Source organism: Onychostoma macrolepis, chromosome 09 (assembly GCF_012432095.1).
Source record: "Onychostoma macrolepis isolate SWU-2019 chromosome 09, ASM1243209v1, whole genome shotgun sequence".
NCBI classification, from domain to species: domain Eukaryota; kingdom Metazoa; phylum Chordata; class Actinopteri; order Cypriniformes; family Cyprinidae; genus Onychostoma; species Onychostoma macrolepis.
In genome coordinates, this window is record NC_081163.1 from 8,358,658 (window position 1) to 8,384,466 (window position 25,809).

At 34.9% G+C, this 25,809-nt stretch overlaps 1 protein-coding gene across 2 annotated transcripts; it reads left to right on the forward strand.

The window, feature by feature from the left end:
• Positions 1-25,181, forward strand: tfpia (tissue factor pathway inhibitor a). Of its 2 annotated transcripts, none has more exons than XM_058786802.1 (8): positions 1-230; positions 15,896-16,096; positions 20,925-21,095; positions 22,485-22,571; positions 22,793-22,861; positions 23,676-23,762; positions 24,467-24,646; positions 24,841-25,181. In XM_058786802.1, the coding sequence occupies exons 1-8, from the start codon at positions 149-151 to the stop codon at positions 24,906-24,908; spliced, it is 945 nt and encodes a 314-aa protein (XP_058642785.1). In that variant the 5' UTR covers positions 1-148; the 3' UTR covers positions 24,909-25,181. The 2 variants fall into 2 exon arrangements, with proteins under 2 accessions (XP_058642785.1, XP_058642784.1); XM_058786801.1 differs by having other exon boundaries at positions 2-230; positions 15,893-16,096.
• The last annotated feature ends 628 nt before the right edge of the window (positions 25,182-25,809 follow it).

A 25,809-nucleotide genomic window follows, 5' to 3' on the forward strand; every position in this document is an offset into this window, starting at 1 on the left:
GGTCACCCGGAAGTGCGTGACACTGACTACCGCGCAGTCAATGAATACTTGGAGAAGTTGACTATTTGGAGCCACAAACTAAACTACAGCGTAAGTTACTTACTACTCCACATAACTTTGGAAGCGTGTGATTGCCTCGCCTGCTGGAATGGCTCCATTACTGAGCTGGTCATGTAGACCGCTGCTTCTACTGCCTCTTGTTGGAATATGTTTCACAAAATTTGCAAGAGGTGAGTTAGTGTCCTTTTTTCTAATTATTATTTTATTACATAAGTTCGTTTTCACAAAGGTGGAGTGAATATGCGCTTCCGAAGCACTTCTAGAAGTTCTAAAAGCATTTCATACGCTTTAAGAACGGAAGAGTCAGCTGTGATAATTATACTTGTTCATTTAAACACATTAATGAAAGTATTATAGCCTACTTATAATATCCTATTTGCGGTCAGAACATAAAGCTTAGCCTATCCTAACACGACGACTGCAAGGAAATTAGACAATACTGACAAGTGTTTAGGGGAGCTAAAGCTACTTTGAAGGTAACGTGACAGATTACATTTATATTTTAGATAACGGGTTATATGTAAAGATTGTAGAATTGCATACTAAATAGTACTAAGTTGCTTACTGCATCCCACCAGTGGGAGTTCGAGAGCTCTGATGGCTCAAAAGGTTCTGCTCAACTTTGATGATTAAATCCAAAACAAACTTCAGATTTTTGTCAACAAGGGCTGTGTGCTTTACAGCCACAATTTCTAAGCGAGATGAAACTCAAGGATTTAAAGGGTTTAGGGTAATTAAAATGAGCATTTTGTGCCACTGTTTTTCCGTTTTGTCTGCTGTAATAAATATGGAAGATGACTTAACTTTAACTTTTGGGAACTGGAATTTAATATTTAACTTTCTAGGTGTATTTAATCCCTGCAATGCAAACAAACGTGTTGTAGATTGTTTGGCTATAGTTTTTGCCTCGATAATGTAATGTATTTTCTATTATTTAATATTATTAAAAGACGAAAATGTACCTAAATGCAATTTTACATGTTCTTAGTTTATTTTTAGTTGAGAAAATCTGATAAAATTAGAAGAACAAAATAAGTGATTTATATATAAAAGTTGTATTGCTTGACCTAATGCTTATTGCCACCAATTATTTAATTTTTTGTCATTCATTCAGACCACAATCAGTATCAGAACATTTATTATTATTACTAATATTGCCTCTTAATAAAAACTAAGTATTAATCAAAACTCAGAGGGCGTTTTGTGGTCAAGGCATTTATTTCTTATTTTCTAACCATATATAAACACCCATTTATGTCAAATGTTTCATTTAAATCAGTTTATTAGTTCTCAGTCTGAACAATTATGGCTGTTACCTGTAATATTAAATCAATGTTAAATACAAAAGTACTGTAAATAACACATAAAATATCATATTTATTTAGTAGCATTTTTCCACCAAGCCCTCGTTAATTCTTGACCCTGACTACAACCAATTTAATTCCAGCATACACAATTCTGATATTTACAGAGACCATTATAGATCTTATTATGGTTAGGATATAACATCAGTAAGATATGATTGCTTGGTTGTTAATGTAATATTTTCTCAGCACCCACCCCTTGGAGCCATAGCTCTTTAATAAGTTACACATGGAAAGCGCTTACGCCGAAGAAATGTTTTTGTTCCTTTTGGCTGCAGTCCAAGCATTGTGAACTTTTAGACCTGCTTAACTGCACCAATCAATATGCTGGCTCTCTATCCTCCGTAAATCTCTTTAGCTTCTCTGAATGCCTGGAGGTCACAATCTCAACTCAACACTGTTGCTGTTATGATGAAAGGATTTGTTTTAATTAAATGATCTTTAAAAATAGATTGGTGTACGTATGGGTGCGATGAAATATTAATACTGCAGAACTCTGAAATCTGCCAGATTGACACTACTTGCTTGATGTTCTTTAGGCAGATTTTACTTTGACTTCTTATTTGAAAGAAGATGCTTCTTTCCTCTGAAGACTACAGTGCGATTAAATATGATTTATAAACCCCTTATATGAACTTGATTGAGTGCCATATCCTAGGATGAAATGAAGTTCTCTGACATTGTTTTTGTGATTAATCCAAAACATGATGGCTAATATTCTTTTTATTTGGGGTTATTGGAAATTAAATTAAATTAAAGTAATTTAATTGTGTATTTATTATATATTTAAAAAAAAAAAAAAAATGTGGCTGTTTACTTTGCTGTTGTCACCTGGCACAGTGCATAGAAATTGTAGTTTAATTTCTTTCGAAAGATTCTGTCTCATATCGAGGGGTGAGAACCAGAAAGGCGTAAGTGACATTTCACCAACTTTACAGGAGAGCCAAAACAAAAATTTTACCATAGTTTGATCTGACTTTGTGTACTGATTTTACTTGTTTATAATAAAAATTTGTAGACTCCTGGATGACAGTACTTTTGCCAGTAGAAAGAGCTCATTAAGAGCTTTCATTTGATATCTATATATCTCCATTTCACTAAAAATGTCACCCCTCGATATGCACTTCAGTCTGGAAAAATATAGAAGGAAGAGTAAGAGATGTTCCTTTCTGTGAATAATGGGCCTGTACTCTAGGATGTGAAGCTCACATAAAGAGACATCCACTCTCGCCAGATGCAACCTGCATTCTCAAGATGCTGCAATGCAGAGATCAGGCTTCTGAATCTGGCGTGACAGTTTGTGAACAAGTGATTTATTAGTAACCTTTTCGATGAACAAACGTGTAATGAATTCTTGTTATTCTAATGACATAACTGACAGTATTATGAATATTATATGACAAATTAACACATTCTGCAGGATTTTATACTTATTTATATTTAAGAAACACTCTCAGCCTCACAAAGTATGTTGTTGGCTCGGAACATTTGTTTGGACATTACGGCTACTTCACATTCATTTTCATCAAGAAATTTTACTGAACCCTGCAAAGCCATCCTAAGAATCCTCACTAATTTTTTTCTTTCTGGGTTAAATATACCACTATTAGTCATGCCTCATTGAATGAGTCATTAGAGGAAGGCTTGTCTGAGCTGATAGCTCTATCTTTTTCCTGAGGTCTGATCCTTTTTCAAGACGAATGGCTTATTTCAGTATTTGTTGAGACACTTCGCAGAATTGCACAAAGCTCCTCCCTTATAGGACTTTTGAATGGTCTGTAAAAGTGAAAGTGCCTTATCTAAAGTTCAGATGAAACATCAGGAGAGGTCAGAGAGAAGTGTGCTCTCTTGATTAAACTACGACAGAGACTGTAATTGCGTCTGTCGTTCCTTACACATTTACTCTGAAGAGGAATCCATGCAAGACTGATACCATTAAATATAGACTTACATGGTTAAACATGCAATGGAATCTAAAATGTGCTCACATGGCAGCTGTATTGCTCAAACACAGTGTAAAAGGACAACGATATATAGAGTAACTACCCAGGGTCCTTGTGTGGGCTGTGAAAAGCTGGGTGAGATTAAGGGCGCCTACACACTTTTATACCGTGTCAGTGATGTGAATACATTTATTTCAGTAGCGTGTCATGGAAGCATATAAACACAGGGGTTTTTATGAAAGTGACAAAACAATTAGCCAACAAGAATGTCAGGGAGGCAGGCATAGTTGTGTATTCCCGCTTGATTTCAACTTGACAAAGCTTCTCTATGCCCTTTAACAAAAGTGTAAAAGTACTGGGAGTGCCATTAAATTGTACTGAAGTTAAAGTACAAATGCTAAGTCAAAAATTTTCCTAAATACCTTAAGCCCAAAAAAATATATATAAAAAGTAAAAAAGTGTGCAAATACATTGTAAAGAAATGTCAAAATTTAAAAAAATATATATATATATATATATATTTTTTTCAGACTATGTGAGATGTTACACTAAAACCAATATCCTGAAACCTAAAATTAGCAGCAGAAAATTATACAGTGGTTTGACATTTGAATATAATGATTCTTGAACTGAAGGTGTTCACACTTGACGCAAGTTCATCTATCAACAGTAATGGTTATTAAAAAAAAAAATCAAAGTCGGTGTCTGAAATGGATAGTTCATCGAAAAATGAACTTGTCACCTTTGTGCAAATACTTGCAACACAAAATAAGTTATTTATAGCAGAATATCCAAACTGATTTTGTGTGTACAATGAAAGCGAATGAGGACCGTGCTGTCAAGCTAGATTTTAAAAGCAAGTGAATGACAACATAAATTTTACAATTTTACTCTGTACATTACTTGTATCGACTACTACTACTGACGAGAAACAAGAATTTTTTTTTGTCATATTTTTAATTTTTATAAACTTGGTACCCATCCACTTTCATGATGGTTGGGAAAAGCATGAACATTCTTCAGAATTTATATTGAAGAAAGTCAGGAAGGTTTGAAATGTGGGAAAATTATGACTTTATTTATTGTTAGTTTTTTGTCATTGGCTGTTTAAATAAAAGGCTATTGACTGAAGAAAAATAACATTTTTATTATCAAATAATTTGGGAGAGATTTAAGGCATATTGTATATGACATATGTGCATTTGTAATTTTAAGAATAAAATAAATTGTAATAGTTTTATAGTAAAACATTTTTTTTGTTGTTGTCCTTGTAAATGTAATTGAGTAAAAGTACAAGTATTCAGCTTTAACAGAACTCAATTAAAGTACAGATTCCCCAAATAATACTTGAGTATATAATAGTGAACTACTATTAGTCAAATACTTTAAACCTCAGCCTTTAAAACATATTTTATCGATTCTATTCATCAGATGAATCCCTCATGTGTAGGCACCCTGAGACAGCTGTTCAGTGAGAATTATCATCAGGCCCACATGGAATTTGTGCCCACAGAAAGCTTAGTAGATTTCAGCAGAACTGGAACATACGCAACAAGCCCACACTTTCCATATTGGGCGAATTTGATAAAAAAATCCAATTTTTTTTTTTTTTAAATCAGCACATAAAATGAACAAAAAAGGTCTGCTGATTCTGTCTGGACCTGCTGGGCCATATACTGTATCAAATGTTCCACAATGACTCTTCTCGTTAAGATGACATCATTGCTTTGCTTTCATTACAAACTAGCTTAGCAGTAGGGTTGAGTCAAGGCACGTTCTGACACTGTTCTTTGTCTGCTTTTTAAAGGATTATAAAGGAACTGTATTATGATCAAATATCAAGACTATGGTACTGCAAATAACCCTCCAGGCTGTTTGTTACTCATAGCAATATAGCATGGTTGAGTAGTTTTAACACTGGATGGGTTTTGCATGCAAAATACACTATAGATCAGGGGTGCCCAGTCCTGCTCCTGGCGATCGACTGTCCTGCAAAGTTCAGCTCCAACTCTAATCAAACACACCTGCCTTTAATTTTCAAGTGATCCTGAAGACCTTAATTAGTTGCTTCAGGTGTGTTTGATTAGAGTTGGAGCTGAACTTTGCAGGACAGTCGATCACCAGGAGCACCATTGGGCACCCTAGCACTAGATTAACATCAAAAGTACTCATGTGGGCTTTATCAGTAATCCTTTGCTGTTTTAGCTGTGTTTTTTAAAATGGAGAAAGGACTTCTTTGTGGCAGGATCATATTTTTCTTCCATGCCAAAGTTACTTCTGCAGGGATCAAAACAGTTATTGGAGGACACTGTGTTCTAGTGCTTGAAGTCTTCTCATTTACATGCTTTTAAAAGTGTGTGTGCTGTGTGTTTGTCTGCCTTCAGCCATCTGTATTAAATCTCAAAATATATTAAAAAATAACCAAAGTTCCTTTAAGGCAAGTCAGTGTACTTTGCAACCATGTTAGCAACACCCCCAGAAGCTATTTTCTATCGCAATAGGCATGCAAGTGCAGGTCCTATCTACTTGAATGTGGAACAGCTTGAATGTGGAAACTGTCATATTGTGATTTCTTCCATTAAAGGAATAGTTCACCCAAAGATGTACTCACCCTCAGGCCATCCAAGTTGTAGGGTAAACATACCTATTAAGCTCACGTACCCATTAAGCACACTTCCATTTTTGAGATCAGATTATAAAAATAAAAAATAATTTATTATCCTACTTGATGTCTTAACCAATTGATATGTTTGTTACTATATACCTCCTGTAATTTCAAGTCAATCAGATCATTGCACGCTGAGATATGGGTCTCCATGTGTGCACACTGTCTGGTGGCCATTTTGAAAGCTGTCTAAAAACTTTGACCAAAAGAGGAGCCCCTTAAATGTGCTTTTTGTAGATGTTTAAACCTTTATTTTGGGTAAGTTTCACTACTTATTGTAAAACTAAGAGTAATGTAATGTTCAGACTTTTGCATATTTTAACCTGGAACTTGGATGTGGGAAATAATTACAGTTAGATCCAAAAGATTTAGCAACATAGCTCAGATGCTACAGAACACAGTTAGCTGGCTAGCTGTATAAGATTGTGTGCTACACTAACATATTACTTCACAGGCATTACTGGCTTGTACCTTTACATCCATAATATTATAAATTGACAGTTTATTGCTGGTCTGTCGTTTTATAGTGCTGTCATTTTTAAAGATTTCATATTATTGTAAGGTGAGCTTAAAGGGTGCACTACTATGAAAATCACACAGCTTCAGTGTGACATCAATAAGAAAAAGTATAATTTCATAGATATTGTTAATAATAGTTGTTCATATTAAAATATGTATGAACTTAATACATGACCTAGACTATTTATTTAGCAAAAATCCTGTCATTTTAATAAATTACATAAAATTTATTAAAAATTGTTGCTGCTCCAATTAAGCTCGGTGTGCTCTCTTTAAGCTCTTAAGTTCTACATTGAACGTCTGTGTAAATACTTTACAAACAGACTTTAAATATTAACTGATAGTTGTCACTTTAAGTTAAGTTAATCAATTTGCTATGGATTCTGTCATCTCAAGTCTACAGACTGGCTCTGATCTTTGGCAACTAGCATCAACTTCACCAGACTGTAAATTTGTGGAAAATCGGGGCAAAAATCATGTAGTTTATTCCAGCCTAAAGAGACTCTAGATAAGTTGACATCCATTTAAAAGAGGTTTCATAATGAGGCTAGTTTCTGTGTTCATTCCCATGAATTAAATGTTTTATTGGCTTGTTTTATTTGATTTTTGAATGTGTTACTTTGCTGAACGTGGACTAGTCTAGATGTTGCTATGTGCTTAAATGACACTTCACTATAAATATATAACTGATCAAATTGAATGCCTTGTTGCTTGATTTTAGTGTTCTGTTTTTTTATGATTGATTTTGTACCTTCAAATACAATTATTCTTTAAAAATCTTCCTTAAAAGAAACAAGAATTTTAAATAAAACATGATGTGAGCTTAATGGGTAAAAAAATGTACCTATTAAGCACAGCCAGACTTTTTGAATTTAATGATGCATATCTTAATTGAAATACTTTTGTCATTTAAAATAAAATTAAATATTTTTGTGTGAGATTAATATTTTATTTTAACATAACGTTTTGTACTGAAACCAATATCTTGAGCATTAAAAATGTCTCAATGTAGATTTTGGTGAGCTTAATAGGTAAGTTTACCCTAGATGAGTTTGTTTGTTGCATGGTAAAAGTATATATATTTCAGATTCATTATTAGAGATATTATAAGAGGACAGATAAATTAAAGGAATTGTTCACCCAAAAGTGAAAATTTGCTGAAAATGTCACTTACCCTCAGGCCATCCAGTTGATGAGTTTGTTCATCTGAACAGATCTGGAGAAATTTAGCATTACATCACTTGCTCACCAGTGGATCCTCTGCAGTGAATGGGTGCCATCAGACAGAGTTGATGAAAGCAGATAAAAGCACTACTCCAGTCCAGTCAATTCACATCTTGTGAAGTAAATAAAGCATGTTTGTAATAAACAAATATATCACCAAGACATTTTTTAAATTCAAACCACTCTTTCTCTAGTGAAAATGTTCAAATGCCTTAATGATGGATTGTTTCTTACAAGTACACAACTTTTCATAAGATGTTAATTGATGGACTGGAGTTGTGTGGATTACATGTCGATTATTGTGATGTTTTTATCAGCTGTTTGGATTCGGACGGCACCCATTCACTGCAAAGGATCCACTGGTAAGCAAGTGATGTAATGCTAAATTTCTCAGAATCTGTTCCGATGAAGAAACAAATTTAACTACATCTTGGATGGCCTGAGGTTGAGTGAATTTTCAGTTTTGGGTGAACTGTTTCTTTAATTTATCTGATTATTTGATTTATCCCTTGCGATATCTTCGATATCAGGTATGAAACTAAACTATACATTTACCATGCAACATCTTACCCTTGCACTTAAAAGTACCAAAGGCATGTCTAAATTCTTGCTTTGACATAGTTGAACAAAGTCGCCAAGAGTATCAACTTGTTTCATGACACTGTTCCCATGGTGAGATTTATTGCGAAAAAACAGTCAGAAGATCTCCCAGTTTGTTGAGACCTTGTTTGATCTGTTGCATTAACTCATCAGATCATGACACCAAACTTAGAACCGTACTGAGGTTTCACTCTTCAAACTCTATTGCACTGACATTTCGAGCTCTAGAATGGTATTTAGGCATGCATAGACAAATATTGGGTCTCATCTTCCCTCTGACCTTGAAAGCTTTTGTACAATGATTGATGATATTTCACGACTACATTGTGTTTTTCAAGGATAATCAGTGTCATTCAGGGAATAGTCTACACTCCCCAATAGTGTGCGGTGGGAAATATTTTTTTTTTATTACGGTAGGGTTTTTGGACTGTTTGTTGTCTAGCAGAGGTTATCAGAACATTTTTCATAGATTATGTGGAGATAGATTACTTACATAATGTAATAGTGGATCACCCCCATAATCAATAATTTGATAATGATAAAATTTTCCCATTGAGAATAATACATATATTTTCTATTACTTTTCAATTATGGCAGTATTGCATGTTAAAATACAGCCAATGCCTTTAAAATCCAATTTTTGAAGCCAGATTAGTGCCATCTGGTGGGAGTAAAATAAGAAAAACCTCTGCAATTCCATGGTTTAGCAGCCCATCGATTCCCATAGAGTTCTATATAAAAGGCCTATAAATTCTCTTAATTTTTTTTAGACATAAATACTTATTTTTTGGATATATATATTTAGACATTTTCAAAGACAACGTTTGGTAAATGTTTAGATTTGATTTTGTTTTGGTTTGAAATGTTGATTTAAAGCATCAGTTTTTGAATTATTATTACTACAGTCAAACCTGAACACAGAGGAAGCATTTTGTTACTCAAAATATTAAAATTATATAAAAAAAGTAACAAAAATGAACAGGAATGTTTTATCAAAGCTTAATCCTTTTGGGTCTGATCTGATTTCAACCTCTTATTTCAGTTTTCTTAGTTGTTATGGCTATATGGTTATAACTATACCAATTCATTTGAATGTGTATACAGTATTTGTGTATGTGTCTGTGAGTGTGTGTATGTGTGTGTGTGTGTGTGAGTGGATGTCTGTTTTGCACTCTTGATGTTTCAGAGTGTAACACCTTCCTTGCTGTCTACTTTTTTTACTGCATTGTAGTTGAATTATTGCTTTTGTTTTATATATTTGCTGTGTTACAGGCACACCAGTTCATAGGTGTGTGTATAAGTGTGTGTGTACGCCTGTGTGTGTGAGTGGATGTGTTGGTTTTGCACTCTTGATGTTTTAGAGTTTCACCCCGTCATTGCTGAATTTTTGTGTTTTTGTCAATTTCCCATTCATTTACTCGGTTTTTGTGTGTTCACATTCCAAATGCCATAAAAGTCACCAAGCTTCGTTCCATTCCGACAAAGCTGTGATTTTTTTTTCAGAGCAGAATATCTTTCGGTCAAAAGTGACCGAAGAGCACCAGAGGGTTAAAGATCTTTCCATTGTTGACACCATATATCAGAGGACTGAACAAGCAATTGACTGAAAGTGTGTGTAAATATCCTTGTACGATACAAATCTGTATTCAATACAAGGCTTTTAAACCATGCTGATTTATTTGCCCTATATGTATTCCTGCCTGCACACATTTACGTCAACTGCCTTGTGGTGCTTAATGGGAGATCAGTGCTCTCAATTTCCCATTTTCTGTATTGTGTACAGACTTATTGCAGAAAGAGATAGAGATCAACCAGTTATGCCTTTCACCTTAGGCGGTTTACTTGCTATACAGCATACCACACAAATGCTGTGGGAGATTTTTCCCCTCTAAGCCTTATGTTTAACGTATGTCCACATCAGGTGTCCCATATGGTTGAACAGACCGGTGACCACACACTCATTTAAAGAGCCAGAATCCTCTCATGCAGTCAGTTGCAGACCTGACAATGATTAATTGGGGTGTACAGGATTATTTGCTTCAGCGAGCCCTGCACTGCAGACCTCAGATAATTGCACCAGGTGACAACGAGGAGGATTTTCTGTCCCGCATGAGTTTCATGGGATCCGACACGACAAGGTTTACTTGGTCACCCAATGTTGTTATCTGTGAACGGTCGTAGAATAAACAAGTTCTGACCTATCTGGAATTTGAAGGTGTTGCAGCCATTGCTGGAGTGGAAGATTTTGTAGACAAAGACGATTCGCAGTGGCACCGGTAAACAGGCCTACATGGATCAAGCCTGGACGCCTGACAATACTAAAGCGAAATAAGTCAAAACTTTTTACAAGTCAATGCACAACATAAACAAACAAAAAACACCTTTATATATTTCTCCGTTTTTTTCCCTTTTTTCTTAAACATACTTTTTTCTATCCCAGTCAGGGTTCGAAATTAACTTATTGACTTGGTACCACTGGTGCTCCCAACTTCAAAAAGTTAGGAGCACCAGCAAAATTTTTGGAGCACCCACTGAAAATTAAAGGTCAACGTAAGCCCGGAATACACTACATGATTTTTGCCCCAATTTTCCACCGATTTACAGTCTGGAGAAGATGATGCTAGTTGCAGAACCAGTCGGGAGATTTGAGTTGACAGAGTCCATAGAAAATCGCATAGCGTATGATGGACACAGACACAGATTGTATGATTCCTATCATACATTTTTGACATTTTCAGCCGATTTGTTGTGATTGGAACGACTTGATAGTCTGGTAGTGTATGATCCTCAGTCGTGTAGTGTATGATGGTCAGTTTTCCTTGTTATTTAAAATTGTAACAATATTTGAAAACACTCTTCTTTTTACTTTTAAACTCCTATATAGACCCTTTTTGCGCCGACGTCACGATTACATCACCGCGCTAGCTGGAGGCAAAACAAAGGGAAAACTGGAGGCGGCCCATTCAAACCAGTGCAGATTCGGCTACACAAGGAGCTTAAAATATCATCTTGTTGTGATGTTGGATGCAAGAATCTATGTAGTACAGGCTCCAATTTGAAATTTTAATGCATACCTGCTGCCACTCGCAGACAAAAAAACCGACGACAGCTGTGGTTAAACAAGATAAAACGAGCGGACTGCACAGAAACTCGTCAAAAATGCTCGCGTTTGCAGCACACACTTCTTATCAGAAAAGGTTAAATAAAGTATTTTCTTTTGTTGTTATGGATTATGGTTTGTGTTACGTGTCTAAAGATTTCTTATGCATCTCACAACTATGAAATAATGTCTGTGTGCATGTGTGTAAAACAACAAACTGACGATGTATATGCTTAAATCATCTGTAATATATATTGTTGTGATTGATAGTGGCTGGACTTTCTAAGAACTTCGTAAGAAAGAATAATCAAATACAGAAAGTTCAAAATTTATTTCTGGAATTTTTATTTCTAGAAACTATTCACATCTTCCTTTAAATGTACTGTATGTAAAGTATTGTAAATTTAACTTACATAATTTACAGGATGTATATACTTTAAAATAACTATTTGGCACATACATCTTCAAATAATATATCATCACATTGAATGTTTAACTTTTTGTATTTTGGCCCAGTTCACTGTCACGTAACGTTAGCTGTAAAAATAGCCTGCTGAAGTTGAAATATATGTACATCTTCATGACTAGATAGACAAAATGAGTTTCTCTTTACCACTCGTTAGGTTTCTCTAACGAGTCACTCAATCGGAGGTAACGTTAATCTTGTCAGATCGTCCATCCATGAGCATAGAGTCGGCCAATTTGACTTTGTCCGTTAAAGTTAACTTATTTAAATAACAATAATGGTCCTGCACAGTGAGTAACCTTACATATGCAGGTAAAATCGGATTTTCTCCAGCCATTGTTAAAAAAACAAGGTAAACAAACCTCATAGCTAGCGTTAGTGAAGCGGTCAGTGGAATCTTTCTGCCTCCAGCTAAGCCCTACCCACAGAAAAACGTCACATTGTTTACTAACAGAAAAAGGGTCTATACTATAGGGGTCTTAAATATTGAGAAAATCTTAAATATTGAATTGAGAGTGGGGGTTTATATGAATGTATTTCTGAGTATCTTTCTGAATGTGTTCAGAAATTTTTCTTCATCTTGCCTCTGTATAATGCTTTTTAAAGTAGTGTTAATATGCTTAGCGCTGCTTTGTTTACAGTGGTAACCAAGAAAACACTGTATTTCTGCTGTTCCATAAGTGCCGCCTGCTGTCAAGAGAGTGAATTTGCATTTTCATTCAGCCAGTCTGCTGTTTTTGTTTCGTTTGCATGTGTTTTATATAGCATAATTTAAAGCTAAAGTCAGACCATTTGGTTTTTTCTTCAGCTTTTGAAATTATACAAATTATATCCAGATTAAATTAGAAACTGCTCATGTACAAAATGTAGCATCATTGTTTGGATCATGATTAAAATGCAGTGGTTGCCTCTAATTTTAAATGGCTACATAGAGTTCGGCCTGAAATAGAGCAAATAAACACCTTGTTCATGTACTTATATTTTCATTCTTTCCTCTCCCTTGCTTAAATAAACAAATGAATTTTTAAAAATCGGCTATCGGAATAAGCCTGTTTGCTTGTAAAACGTCGGCACTCAAAATCAGCCATAAAAAAAAATCAAGATCAGTGCATCACTAACAAGAAATGCCAGCACAAGTGTGTGATAAAGAATTTAGGGTCATGTTCAGTTGTTGAAGCTTTTAATCAGTGGGATGTTGCTAGTGGTGCTACCTAAGGAGCAATAGTTTGATTATTGTGTAAGGCCATGTTGCCATATTTATCAAGATAAATATCTAAATCAGATAATCTGAAATATGACTCAGACTGGTAGAATCATACCCTCATACTATAAAACCTCACCTTCTGTGACTACTCTCTAACGCACATTATTTTTATGTATTTTTATCAGTGATATTACTTCTGACAAATGGACAGTTTTTAATATGCCACACAATAAAAAGGGGCTGGTTATAAAACTGACTAACTGGTAACTAATTTACAAATGACAAATACTTTGCCACGCATCCTTATAGTGTCATTGTGCTGACGGTGTTGTTAATCATGCGTTGTTGCTCCAGTAACTAACAGCAAACCTTGAGCAAACATGACATGTTGACACCTGTAAACAGATATTTACATGCATTGTGCTTTCCGTCAGACTGAGAGTTCCTGAATATTTTACTCTTTTCAGATACTGACCGATGTGCTAAATTTCACCTTGTGATAAAATCAACACCTCTCTTGAACGGGTATAAAACAAGCAAGGGCTGAGTCTCAACATGGGGCAACCTGCCCGAGCTCAGCATCGGCAATGAGTCTGGCAAAGCAACAGTTTTGAGTTGTTCTGACCACAATCTAAATCGAGGTGAATCCAAGCAGAACAGAAAATTCATGCTGGGCTAAAAAAGCAGCTGGAGGTTGAAATTTTAACAGCCAGATCTGTTTTTTCCATTATAGACATACGTGGGTTTTTTTGGGGGGGGGGGGTCTGCAGTTCCAGGTATTGTCTGTGTTATGATACACTGAAATTGCTAGTTTAAATGGTACATTTAAAAATACCTAAATTGTAAAGGAAGCACACAAAACTCTGTGCTGCTGTGTCCATGGAAAAGTCCTCTCTGCAATTTTGGCTCACATAATTAATGTAATTATCTTGTTCAGATTTTTTTTTTTATCTTCATAATGGTTGATGATTAGAAAGAAAATAAAATCCTGAAGAAGGCTCTAGTTTCTCAAGCTACATATGGCAATGTGCAGGACTTTTTATATCTTTCTATATGTATGTGTAAATACATTATAATATATATACAGTATACACACACACACATACATATACATTACATACTGTAGCTCCCATAGGAAAGAAAAATCACTGCTTAGTTTTTTTTTCTCTTGAGCAAATCTCACATGTGAGAATTACGAAAGAGATCTCAACAGTGTGTCAATTGCGCATCAAAACATCAAATTCTGTGAAAAGTCTTCAAATTACATTACTGTTCATAAGTTTGAAGATTTAAAAAAAATGAATACTTTTATTCAGCAATGACACATTAAACTGGTCAAATGTGACAGTAAAGACATTTATAATGTTACAAAAGATTTCTATTTCAAATAAATACTGTTCCTTTGAACTTCCTATTCCTCAAAATATCCTGTTAAAATGTATCGAGGTTTTCACAAAAATATTAAGCAGCACAACTGTTTTCAACATTGATAATTATATGAAATGTTTTTTGGGCACCAAATCAGTATATTAGAATGATTTTTGAAGGGTCATGTGACACTGAAGACAGGAGTAATGATGCTGACAAATTCAGCTTTGTATCCTGGAATAAATTATTTTATATAATAAATAATAATAACTGCATATATTTACATTTAGTCATTTTGCAGACGCTTTTATCCAAAGCGACTTACAATTGGGGAATACATAAAGCGATTCTTCTTGAAGAGGCAAATGATCACAGGAAGTGCTCGTAATACCAAGTTTCAGGCATTGTTCAAATCAGTACAAGCTAGAAAGGGAAGGAATAAAGAGAAATACAAAGTTTTTTTATATATTAATGAATTATATAATGTCAAATATATTAAAATAGTGCACAGAAATTTTAAATTGTAACATTTCACAATGTTACTTTTATTTATTTATTTATTTTATCAAATAAAGGTAGCCTCTGTGAACATTCTTCTCTGCATTAATTAATGATGCAAATAAGAATATTGATGCTTTAGTTATTTTTCTACAATGGCAAGCCCATCAAGATGTATGCTATGGGGTGTGTGTTTCCTGCTTTTGTGCAGGCAAGAATTTTATCCAGAGCATGTGGAATACCTCTACAACCTGAGGGCAGTGTGGAGAGAGTATTTCAGAGTGGAGAGCTTTGGGGAGATGAACATCAGGATGTGACAGGATAAGTGATCCAACTGCCTGCAGGATGTTGTCACTCAAGTCCAAGACCATCTGTTACTTTAGTCTGTGGCACTTTGGATTCAGTCCTTGTTGTGTGAACAGGAAGGACTGCAGAGTTCACTTCACCCAGCATGCTCTTAGAACAAACTAATACGGTTGGTTCTTGTTAGGGATTAAGAACCTATTCCTGGGGAAAAGAAAAACAAAACTATTTGATTTAAACCATCCAAATTTACATTCAAGAATGCGTGCTTTATCTTCCTCGTTGGCTTGAGAGTGGAAAAGTGTAGGAGGTTCATCCTGATTTAACCAAGCATTAAACACCAAGGGCAAAGCTGTCAGATCCCTCAAATCTACAGACTGTCATGTCAATGAGACCTCTTTGAGTAAATGCTATAGCGCTATTAAAAGTAGGTGTATAGTAACTTTCCAGTGCCAGAAAGCTCTTTCACCCCTACAAAGCCTTAGGTGAGAGCTTATAGTTGGCTTAAATTTACCACTCAGAGTTTTGTGAATTATGTCCGAAGCAAATTATAACTTCTGGCTTCCTTCCACCCTCAGCAGATGGAGTGAGGTCTGAACTCCACATATTCCATCACTCATGCGCCCTGAAGAAAGACGAAGGGCCGTGCAAGGCAATAAAGGACAGGCTCTACTTTGACATTGACACAGGTCGCTGTGAACTCTTTGAATATGGAGGCTGCCAAGGCAATGCTAACAATTTCGAGACCCTGCAGGAGTGTGAGGAAATGTGTCTTGTGAAAGGTAAGGCAATATTTACCTGACTTGTGCTCAAACAAAAACAAATACAAATATGACTGTTTTTTTGTTTTTGTTTTTGTTTTTTTTTTCTGAAAATGTCGGAACTTTTGTAAAATAACCTTCAGATTCAATGCATCTTTCGGAATGAGGATGTGTCCTTTGTGTTAGCCAATTCTATTTTTCGCTCAGTATATTGGATGGCCTGACCCGGACTCATGTATCATGACAGTATTCCACACACCCAGGCTACAAACAGCAATCCAGATAAGCGTGTCTTGGGTAAAGTAAAAGCAAAGATCACTTATATAGTATTAGGCAATAAGTTAGGAAGACTGTGCTATATTGTGAGTCAGAGCTAAGGTGCGTTTTAGGCTCAGTGTGCAGCAGTGTATTTACTTACAATATTGCAAGGTCTTGAGGGGTTTACTGCTTTTATGAAACGCCCACTGCACAACAAAAATTATTTGGGAAGTAGATTATTTTAATAAGCAAATTCATTAAGTACACGTACATTGAATTCCAAAAGTCTGAAAGTACTAGTGAAAGTGCTTCTGTTTTGCATTTTTCTAACAGTTTTGTTACTGTTAACTAACACTGAAACTTGTAAAAATAATTTTTGACATAAATAAAATGTAAATATTAAATGGAGAACCTAGAAAATGACTAAGTGAAAAAAAAATGTATTAAAGCTATATAGGCGTATTAAAGCTATTCCATAAAAATTCCATAAAACGTTACAAAATTAAAACTTAAAGTATAAAAATAAATGCTAACTCAAAATATTTTATTATATACTGTTATTGTATATAAACAATTACCTATACGATAGAAAAATACATTTAATCAAATTCAATCTGTTTAGCTGTGAGCATAACAACTTGAGTGAAATGTCTTTGTTTACCTTTTTTAATTTGACAAATAATGTTCTTTTAAGTTTTTTTTTTTTTTTTTTTTATGTCATAGTTTTAGACCCCAGTGAAATAACTGACATGTAAACAATAACAGCACATTAGTCTATGGGTGCAGCACAGTAATGTGGGTGTTGAACGTCATATCTGTACTTTACAACGGCAGGAATGCTGTATTGACCAATCAGCAACCAAAACTACTTTTTGTTTTATAACCGTAGAACTAACACGCATTCCACCATATACTTTTATGAGAAGAGTGAAGAGTTCACCATGAGGGAGTCGTTCCCAACGCCTCATTAACAGCCCATAAAAAACAATAATGTAATGCATTGGTATGTTTGGCAATTATGGATCAGTTTAGACTCAGCAAGTGTTATAATTATAACCTACACCATATTGCTTTTTAGAGGGCATGACAGATACTTAAAAAAAAAAAACAAGATCAGAAGAACAGTTGTTTTGTTCAGAAAACCTCAATGCTTTTAAACAAAGACATTATTGTGTATGTTAGATAGCCATACATGGAATAATGGATGTTTTGTAGTCCTTCAAAGCAAAGCTTTGATGAAGACAAAGAATTCTAATGCAAGGAAAAGAAAACAAACCAAATATTACATTGTTTCATCTTCAATATTGGCATTAAATTAGTATATAAAGGCAGAAATGGAAATTACTTGAGGTCGCAGAGTCAAATTCATGGCAACAAGCCAAAGCTGAGATGAGAGAAATGAAAGATACCATTTCTGGAATCTGATTATTTCTACAAGAATAATAAGGAACTCTTGGTCCTTTTCCTAATAAAGCGAGGACAAATGTGCAGTTCACAGTAAAGTCAGGCCACATTGGATTATTTACAGCACTTTGGTTGGTTGGGTGAGTCATATCTCATTACGCTTTCCAGTGGGGGTCATTGTGATTTGGACAGGCCCCTGCAATGTCGCCTCCTGTGAGAGGTCATCATAATAATCAGCACAAAACAGACTGTCATGTGACTGCTAAACAAGCCTCAATCCCATCACAGCCACAGAGTGGGGAAAACAGAAACTTTGCGGCTCATTTGGACAAACACCTCCAAGGACATGAGCTCTCGTAAATGCCTGCGAAGTATTGCCAAAGATCTCCCATGGAGGCAGAAGAGGAAATTGACTGCTGTGTTTGGATTCATTACTTCTGCACTCTTCACCACATGCCCCTGATTATTTGCAGCTCTGCCAAGTCAGTTTCTAATTTCTGCGGCCACCAAACTTGCTTTTTCTAGTAATGGAGGGAGCATTTAACCCTTTAAACATAACAACCCTTCTAACACAACATCTGGTCTTCAATGAACCAAAGAGGGCTTATGTCACACTCCTCTTGGTCAATGCTCTGATGTTACTGCTTGCTACATTCTTTAAAAAAAAAAAAAAAAATCCAAAAGGGATTTTTTTTTTTTTCTGCAGCAGCAATATTACAGTGCTATGGAAGAACCATTTTTGGGGGGAACCTTTCAGTGAAGAATCTTAAAAGAACCATTTTTTTTTTGTCTTAGACTGAAGAACATTTTAATAATCTAACCTAAAGGTTACATGGATGTTAAAGTTTCTTAATAGACCCATCAGTGCCAATGCTACTCTATTTTTAAGAGTGCATGGTTGAAGGTTCTTCATGAACTATAGATACCAATAACAATCTTCTTGAAATGACTCAAGACAGACCTCTTTATGTGCATATCTCAAGCATAACCCATTTTTATAAAAATAAAAAAAATCCCCTGTTCCTCTCTGTTTTCTCTGCACTGTAACTCTGCATTGCGGTACTGTGAGTATTTTTGGCTCTTGCTTGTCATGTTCCTAATTTGTTAGTCACTTTGGATAAAAGCATCTTCTAAATGAAAAAGCAACAATTAAACAAGCCCTCAGTGTTTGCATTTATGCACTTAAAAGTCAGATTCAAAGGGAATTACGGAGTATATGGAACAAACATCAGATAATAAACCACTGCGAGAAATGAATGACAAATGTCTCCATCTAGTGAATCAAATCATCAGTGCACTTTAAAGAGTGGTTTGTTTGTGTTTTTGAATGAAAAGTATGAGACAGAGATTTTCCAAATCTTTTCCCCCTAGAAAACCAGTTTCTTTAGAAATATATTGTTTTAAATTTTCATATGTTTTGTCCCATAGGTGATATATGTATTTTTGTGCCTCTGCTGGCAATAGATGGAATTGCAGTTTGTTTGTTTGAGTCAATGAGGTGTATTATGTGTTGTGAGAGCTATCCATATAGCATTTACATTCATCTCAATGGGAGTTGCTCAGCTGGCGCAGAACCTACTTGAAAGTAGCTGTCTTGCTGCCATCTTTTTTAATGAGCGCTCAATTAAACATACTGCGCATAAGTCCTGTCCTTGTGAGTAAATGATACATGGAATGAGAGACAGTAGCCTGGCATCAAGACAATCTCCTTTCCTAAAAAGCACCCAAGAGGCTGTTCAGTTGAACAGCACTTTTGAATTATTCATTTTGGTAAGTGTTTTAGATTCATCCCATCTACACTTCTGCTAGAAGTCGAAGTATATTGACTACGACCATTTAAAACTGCATAATTCATTTGTAGCATTTCAATTCAGTTAATTTAATTCCGTTTATTAAGTGTCCTTGTGAATGTGAACTTTTGATCAATGCTGTATGTGAGTGGTCATTTGCTAAGCTTAATTAGCATTCATCTACCGCTCTCAGTCAGGACGAATGTCTGAGACGTAGAGTATCAGAAACACAGTAATGCAGTGAGTTTAGCTGCAGCCTGATGAATTCTCCCATTTCATTATGTACAACAAAGTGTGGAAACTGCGTAAGGGCTTGATGTATGTTATTTTCTGTCATTTTGTATGCAAGTTTGATCAAATTCAGCAGTTTTTGAATGACTGAGATAAACCAGCAAATAAAATCTGACGACAATGTTATCTTATATTTCATTTTAGAGTGAAATACACCTTTATGTCATCGTTTATTTTGAGATATTTTGAAAAAAACAAACAAACAAAAAAAAAGATATGCTGTTATGTAAAAGTTGGTGAGCTTCATTGTTGTTTTTGGCCCTGTTTACTTTCGTTGTATGGACCAAAAGCAGTTTTATTTGTTGAGTTTTTGTCCTGACCGTAATCACATTTTAGTCACTTTCAAGTAGTAAGTGAGACTGCAATTAACATGGGCTTATATCCAAAAGCAGCAACCGGCTTTAATCCGTATGGTTACTTTGTGACATTTATGATCAGGTTAGTGCGACTCATCGTTCCTCCTAAATCCGATTTATCCGAAAGAAGAGAGAAAAACAAAATACCCTGATGATTCCTCCCAGCTGATTGGATTAAAGCTGCCTTTCTCCCTGATGAATGACCACTTAAGTGAAATATTTTAATTAGCAATGGCCATAAATAAATTTTGCATTACAGGGCAAAAACGTGGCAGGAAATTAAGTGATTTTTTTAATCTGTGGAACTTTGGAATCCAGCCATTAATTTATCAACAGGGCATGTGCTATAGATGGAACTGGAATATATCAATCACTCCAGCCTGTCTGTGGCTTATGGCCAAGGTGTTTGTTAAGGGGACAGTAGAGCTGGTTCTGCTGAAACCCGCTGCTTTAGAATTCAATTCCAATATTTGTCCAGTTGTAATTCTTGCATAAAAATGGTATACAAAAAAGGCCTGTAAATCCTTACCCTGATCTGTAAAATTAAAGTTCACCCCAAAATGGACAAATTGCTGAAAATTGCCTTTTAACCCCTCCCCCCACTAGCCTATATATGATATTTCAAAGCATGAAAAAAAATCACTACTAACACTTTTAATTTATGTTCATGTCTACAGTTGATGAAACAGAAGCTTTAAATAAAGAATTACACGATTTATGGTCTGTCCCATCTTTTTCTATGTTTTTTAGAGGATAAGAGTCCATGCCATCTGGAGGATGAGCCGGGGCCGTGTCGAGGACTGGTGCCTCGTTATTTTTTTGATTACAAGAGCCAGGAATGCAAGCGATTCTTTTATGGTGGCTGCTTTGGGAATGCCAACAACTTCAAGACCATAAAACAATGCCATGAGAGATGTCTACGTATGTACAAGCAAAATAACATTTCTCTTCTCTGCAATTTTCAATAATGACATATTGTTTTTGTACAAGCCCTGTGATTAAAGTCATCTGCATGACAAAGGTTACAGCCCTTTTGTATTCTGAACTCAATAACCTTCATTCCATAGTGCAATTAGCACTTTTAATTCAGCCTATTGTAATTCAGTCCACATTCTGTTTTTTAGCAGTAATTTGAACAGCCAGAGTCAGTGCAGAACTGCAAATGTATAAAATTTCTCCGCACATTTAGTGCTAAAGGGGTCATATCATTACGAATCAAATTATCCTTGAAGGATAAGGCGGTTGAAACTATACTGGACCCACCAGCAAACAGACAGCTTGTATGTGTTAGAACAGCACGGTATCCAATTTCACATGTGAAGAGGGCATTTACACAGATGTCTTAAAGGGACAGCAGCCTGTTAAAGGTCAGAAAGAAGGTGAGAAAAAAATTTGGGCAAACAAAAAAACCATTGACTAAAACTATAGTTGTAGATGACTATTCCACATACAGTACCATAGATGCTACAGAGATATACAGGTATAGGCCTATTTAAATTAGTTATAAAACTGTATAAAAATTATTGTAAACTTCTATAACAATTAGTTTTTCAAAGTTGTAAATGACGATTACTGAAGTAGTTTTTCTTCAAAATGTCACATTAAATTAATTGTTACTTGCTGTTTCTTTATAACTGTTTGTGAAATTTACTTGCAGCTTCTGAGTGAAAATTGTTTCTACACTATTTTGAAATTAATGACTACTAAACTAAAATGAAATACACAAAAATATAGCCAAAATTAAGACTAAGGAAGAGTCTTGTCAAATGTAAAATACATTAAAAGAAGTGCAAATAATGTTTAAATGTGTCAAGTGCTAAATAGTTACTTGTTTATAAGCATATGTTTGAATACATTAGTACTTATTAGTCTTGGCTGGTATTTCTAGATTGCCTAGGTTTTGGCTTTGTTTTGTTTTCATGTAGATGTGCTCTTTACCATCCTCATACATTATATGTACACAAATTTACATAGCTTTTACCGTTCCCTGAAGATCCAACCTTATCGCACACTATAATTGGTCGCTTGTGCACAATTGCCAGCATGCTACTGGTCAAACTACGTTTCAGTCATTAGTTTCAGCATGTGTAAAAACAATAGGAAAACAAAGCCAAAACCCAGACATTTTAGGCAATTGAGAAATCCTAGCTGGGACATGACTGGGGAAAAAGGAGGTTATTCCAATTATTAAAGTTGGAAAAACAGACAGAAAGGAAAAATGTTAATAGTGCTACCTGAGAGAAAAAGACTCCTCTGTAACAAGAGGACAACAAATATGATCATATTTTTCATTTTCTTTCCTCTTTTTAGCTGCCTCAAACCACATGGAAAAAAATGCTCCATTAAAGCCAGAGGAAGAAGCAGCCAAACCCAAAACAGAACCTCTCACCAAACATGGTGAGATGAGTCACACATGCTGCTTGTTGATCATATCAGAAAACCTTTTTATTTGTACTGGATATTTTTGCAGTGATCTGTAATTAAAGGTTTGCTTAGCCATTTTTGTTGGACCTTTTAACACACATGCAGCATCACACAAAAACAAAAGTCTTGTAGAAATAGCATTAATACCTTTTATATGAATCATATTTGTTGTTTGTGTATTTGGTCATTTTTAGTTGAAGCTTCATTGAATGCATCACATTTGCCACTGCAGAGAATGTGCCAACCATCTGAACAGGAAGCAGGTGAGAGTCACACATCTCACACACAGACAGAGGGTTCTAGACAGCTGTGCCTTCGTGTCAGACAGTCTGTTTGTCTGAGTCCAGAGGGCAGCGTAGCAGCCATTTTTTCTGCCGCCTCCTGCTTATTTTGACAGTTAAGAGCTGCTCTCTGCTCCGCAGCCCCAGGGCACATGACATCCTTGTCTGGCACACAGATTGCACAGAAATCCAAGTCAAATATGTGATTTTGAAATATTAATACTCAGTTTTGAAATGTAAAAAACTGAATATCAGTTTTTGGAATTGCAAGTATATTTTGTTGTGTTAAATGACCTCTTCTTGGGATTTGGGCTCTTGAGGGAATTGCAAACAAACTATTAAACACGTGCAATTTTCCATATTTACATGGTTATCGTGTTAATGGGAGCTATACATATTACTCCACATTTGCCTCTTCTTGCCTTAATCACAGTGGTTAATGAAGTATAGTAAGTGATGTTCACCATCCTGTCAGTGTTCTGTTTTACTAATTTATCACTGGCAATTTACTTTCTGGGTTAAAAGTAACTGCAAATTAATTACAATAATTGCTTATGGGTTAAAAGGGTGACTTGGATGCACAAAAGCTCTGTGGTACCACTGAAGGGCAATGCTTAGATTTTACTGCCACCTAGTGGATCAGTGGATGTAACGTCAACTGGTGGATGTAAAGTCAAGTTTGTCATTCCAGCTAGAACGGAAACATGTTAATAGTGCTACCTGAGAGAAAAAGACTCCTCTGTAACAAGAGGACAACAAATATGATCGTGTTTTTCATTTTCTTTCCTCTTTTTAGCTGCCTCAAACCACATGGAACACAATGCTCCATTAAAGCCAGAGGAAGAAGCAGCCAAACCCAAAACTGAACCTCTCACCAAACATGGTGAGATGAGTCACACATGCTGCTTGTTGATCATATCAAAAATGAATCTTAAACTAATATAAAATGACACTGATGTAGCCATTTGGATCTTATTTTAAACAACGTTATTGAAAAAATTATCATAAATTGTAACACTTTAGCTGTTCACATCCTAGTGGAATAAAATATCCTGAATAATCAATAAATAAGAAATTATAGGGATCAGATGTGATGTACAATTATAATATGTACATACTGTACATTGCAATACAATTACAGTAATTGTACAATTACAGTAGTCGCATGAAAAGTGGCTAGTTAATTGTATAATTGTGTAGCAGAAATGCAGGGCAAATATAAAAAATTATAGCTGCTTGTGATTATATATCTGTACTGTTTTTTAATTTCATATATATATATATATATATATATATATATATATATATATATGTAATATCGTTTATCACGTATTATGTAATGTATCTTTTGTCTCAGATGAACATGTTTGAATGTATATAAAGTGTTTTTTTAATGCTACTGATATTGCCAACATATTGCATTTCAAGTATAAAACAATCTTACACTCTATATTGTTTTATGTGGAAGAAAGGATACATTTATGCACTGAAATACTCATTACATTTCATTAAAAATTACTTGGATCATTTTTTTTTTCTTTTTTTAACTGCTACTTATATTGCCGACTTATTGTTACTGCATTTCAGAGTTCAGTCCCCCAGAATTCTGCTTGAGTCCAGTTGACAGGGGCAATTGTGATGGCTCTGTGAGGAGATATGTTTACAACCCCAGGACTGAGAGATGCCAGATGTTTCGTTACACTGGCTGTGGAGGCAACAAAAACAACTTTGTCCACAGGAGACACTGCATGAAAATGTGCATGAAAGGTGTGTTTTCTGCAGCCCTTGCTTACTTTAGAGGGTTTGATATTATAATTGAGGAGAACTGCGCAGTTTAGTGTCAATAATGATGATGCATGCTCAAACATACAACTTGGGTTCCATTAGACTGGACCACAAGAAAGGTGAAGCAGGAAAATGTGTCTTTGTTGATTCTGTATGTTCAATGTTTTCTCTTTCAGATCACAGCCGGAGGAAGCAAATACGGATAAAGACGAAGAACTCAAATATCTTATTCCGATCTGTCTAGGAGGACATATGCAGCATTTTTCATGATACCAAATCCTAAACCACTCTATAGAGAGGAAATAAGAGAAAATAAGAAACAGCAGCATATAGCACCTCTCTGACCCACAAACTGTTCTCATGTATATAATTATGACAGTTAATGGATTTTAATCTGGGCTTCATATATAAAGGAATTCTATGTATTTTAAATGTAAAACATAATCTCACAAAGACAAATTTATGTATTAAAATACTCATTACATTTCATTAAAAATTACCTACTAATTACCTACTAATATATATATATATATATATATATATATATATATATATATATATATATATATATATATATATATATAAAATATTATTATTTCCTCCTTCGCAGTGCCACTTATGGATCTATTTAACACTATTTATGGCTGTTATAAAAATTTCTAAATTCTTTGTCTTTCTTTTCCTTTATTTTTTGTAAAAATTTTCAAACCTACTAATTCTTAATCTTTTTAATGTTAAATCTTTAATATGTTTATACAGTACACTCCAAAATGTTTTTTTTTAGTTTTTTTTTATGCCCATGCACTGTGACCTTGAACTCTTGCCATTGTTTGTATGTAATGACTAGAGGCAAATAATGTGTTTTTTTGTTTGTTTGTTTTTTTATCCAGGACACAGTGATTGAAAGTTGAGTCTAACATAAAAAAAATATATATATATATAAAATGTGACCAACTAGATCATCACTAAGAGAACCACTTACCCCTATATGACTGCATAATTTACTAACATCTTAAATTACCAATAGAGTACCAGCAATTCCGTTGTGAAAGGTATTGTAAGACTTCTTGATGATTTGAAAAAAGAAAGCACATAAAACTGCTTACAACCCTGTTTTTTTACACAAGGTGGAGCTGTTACTCTTA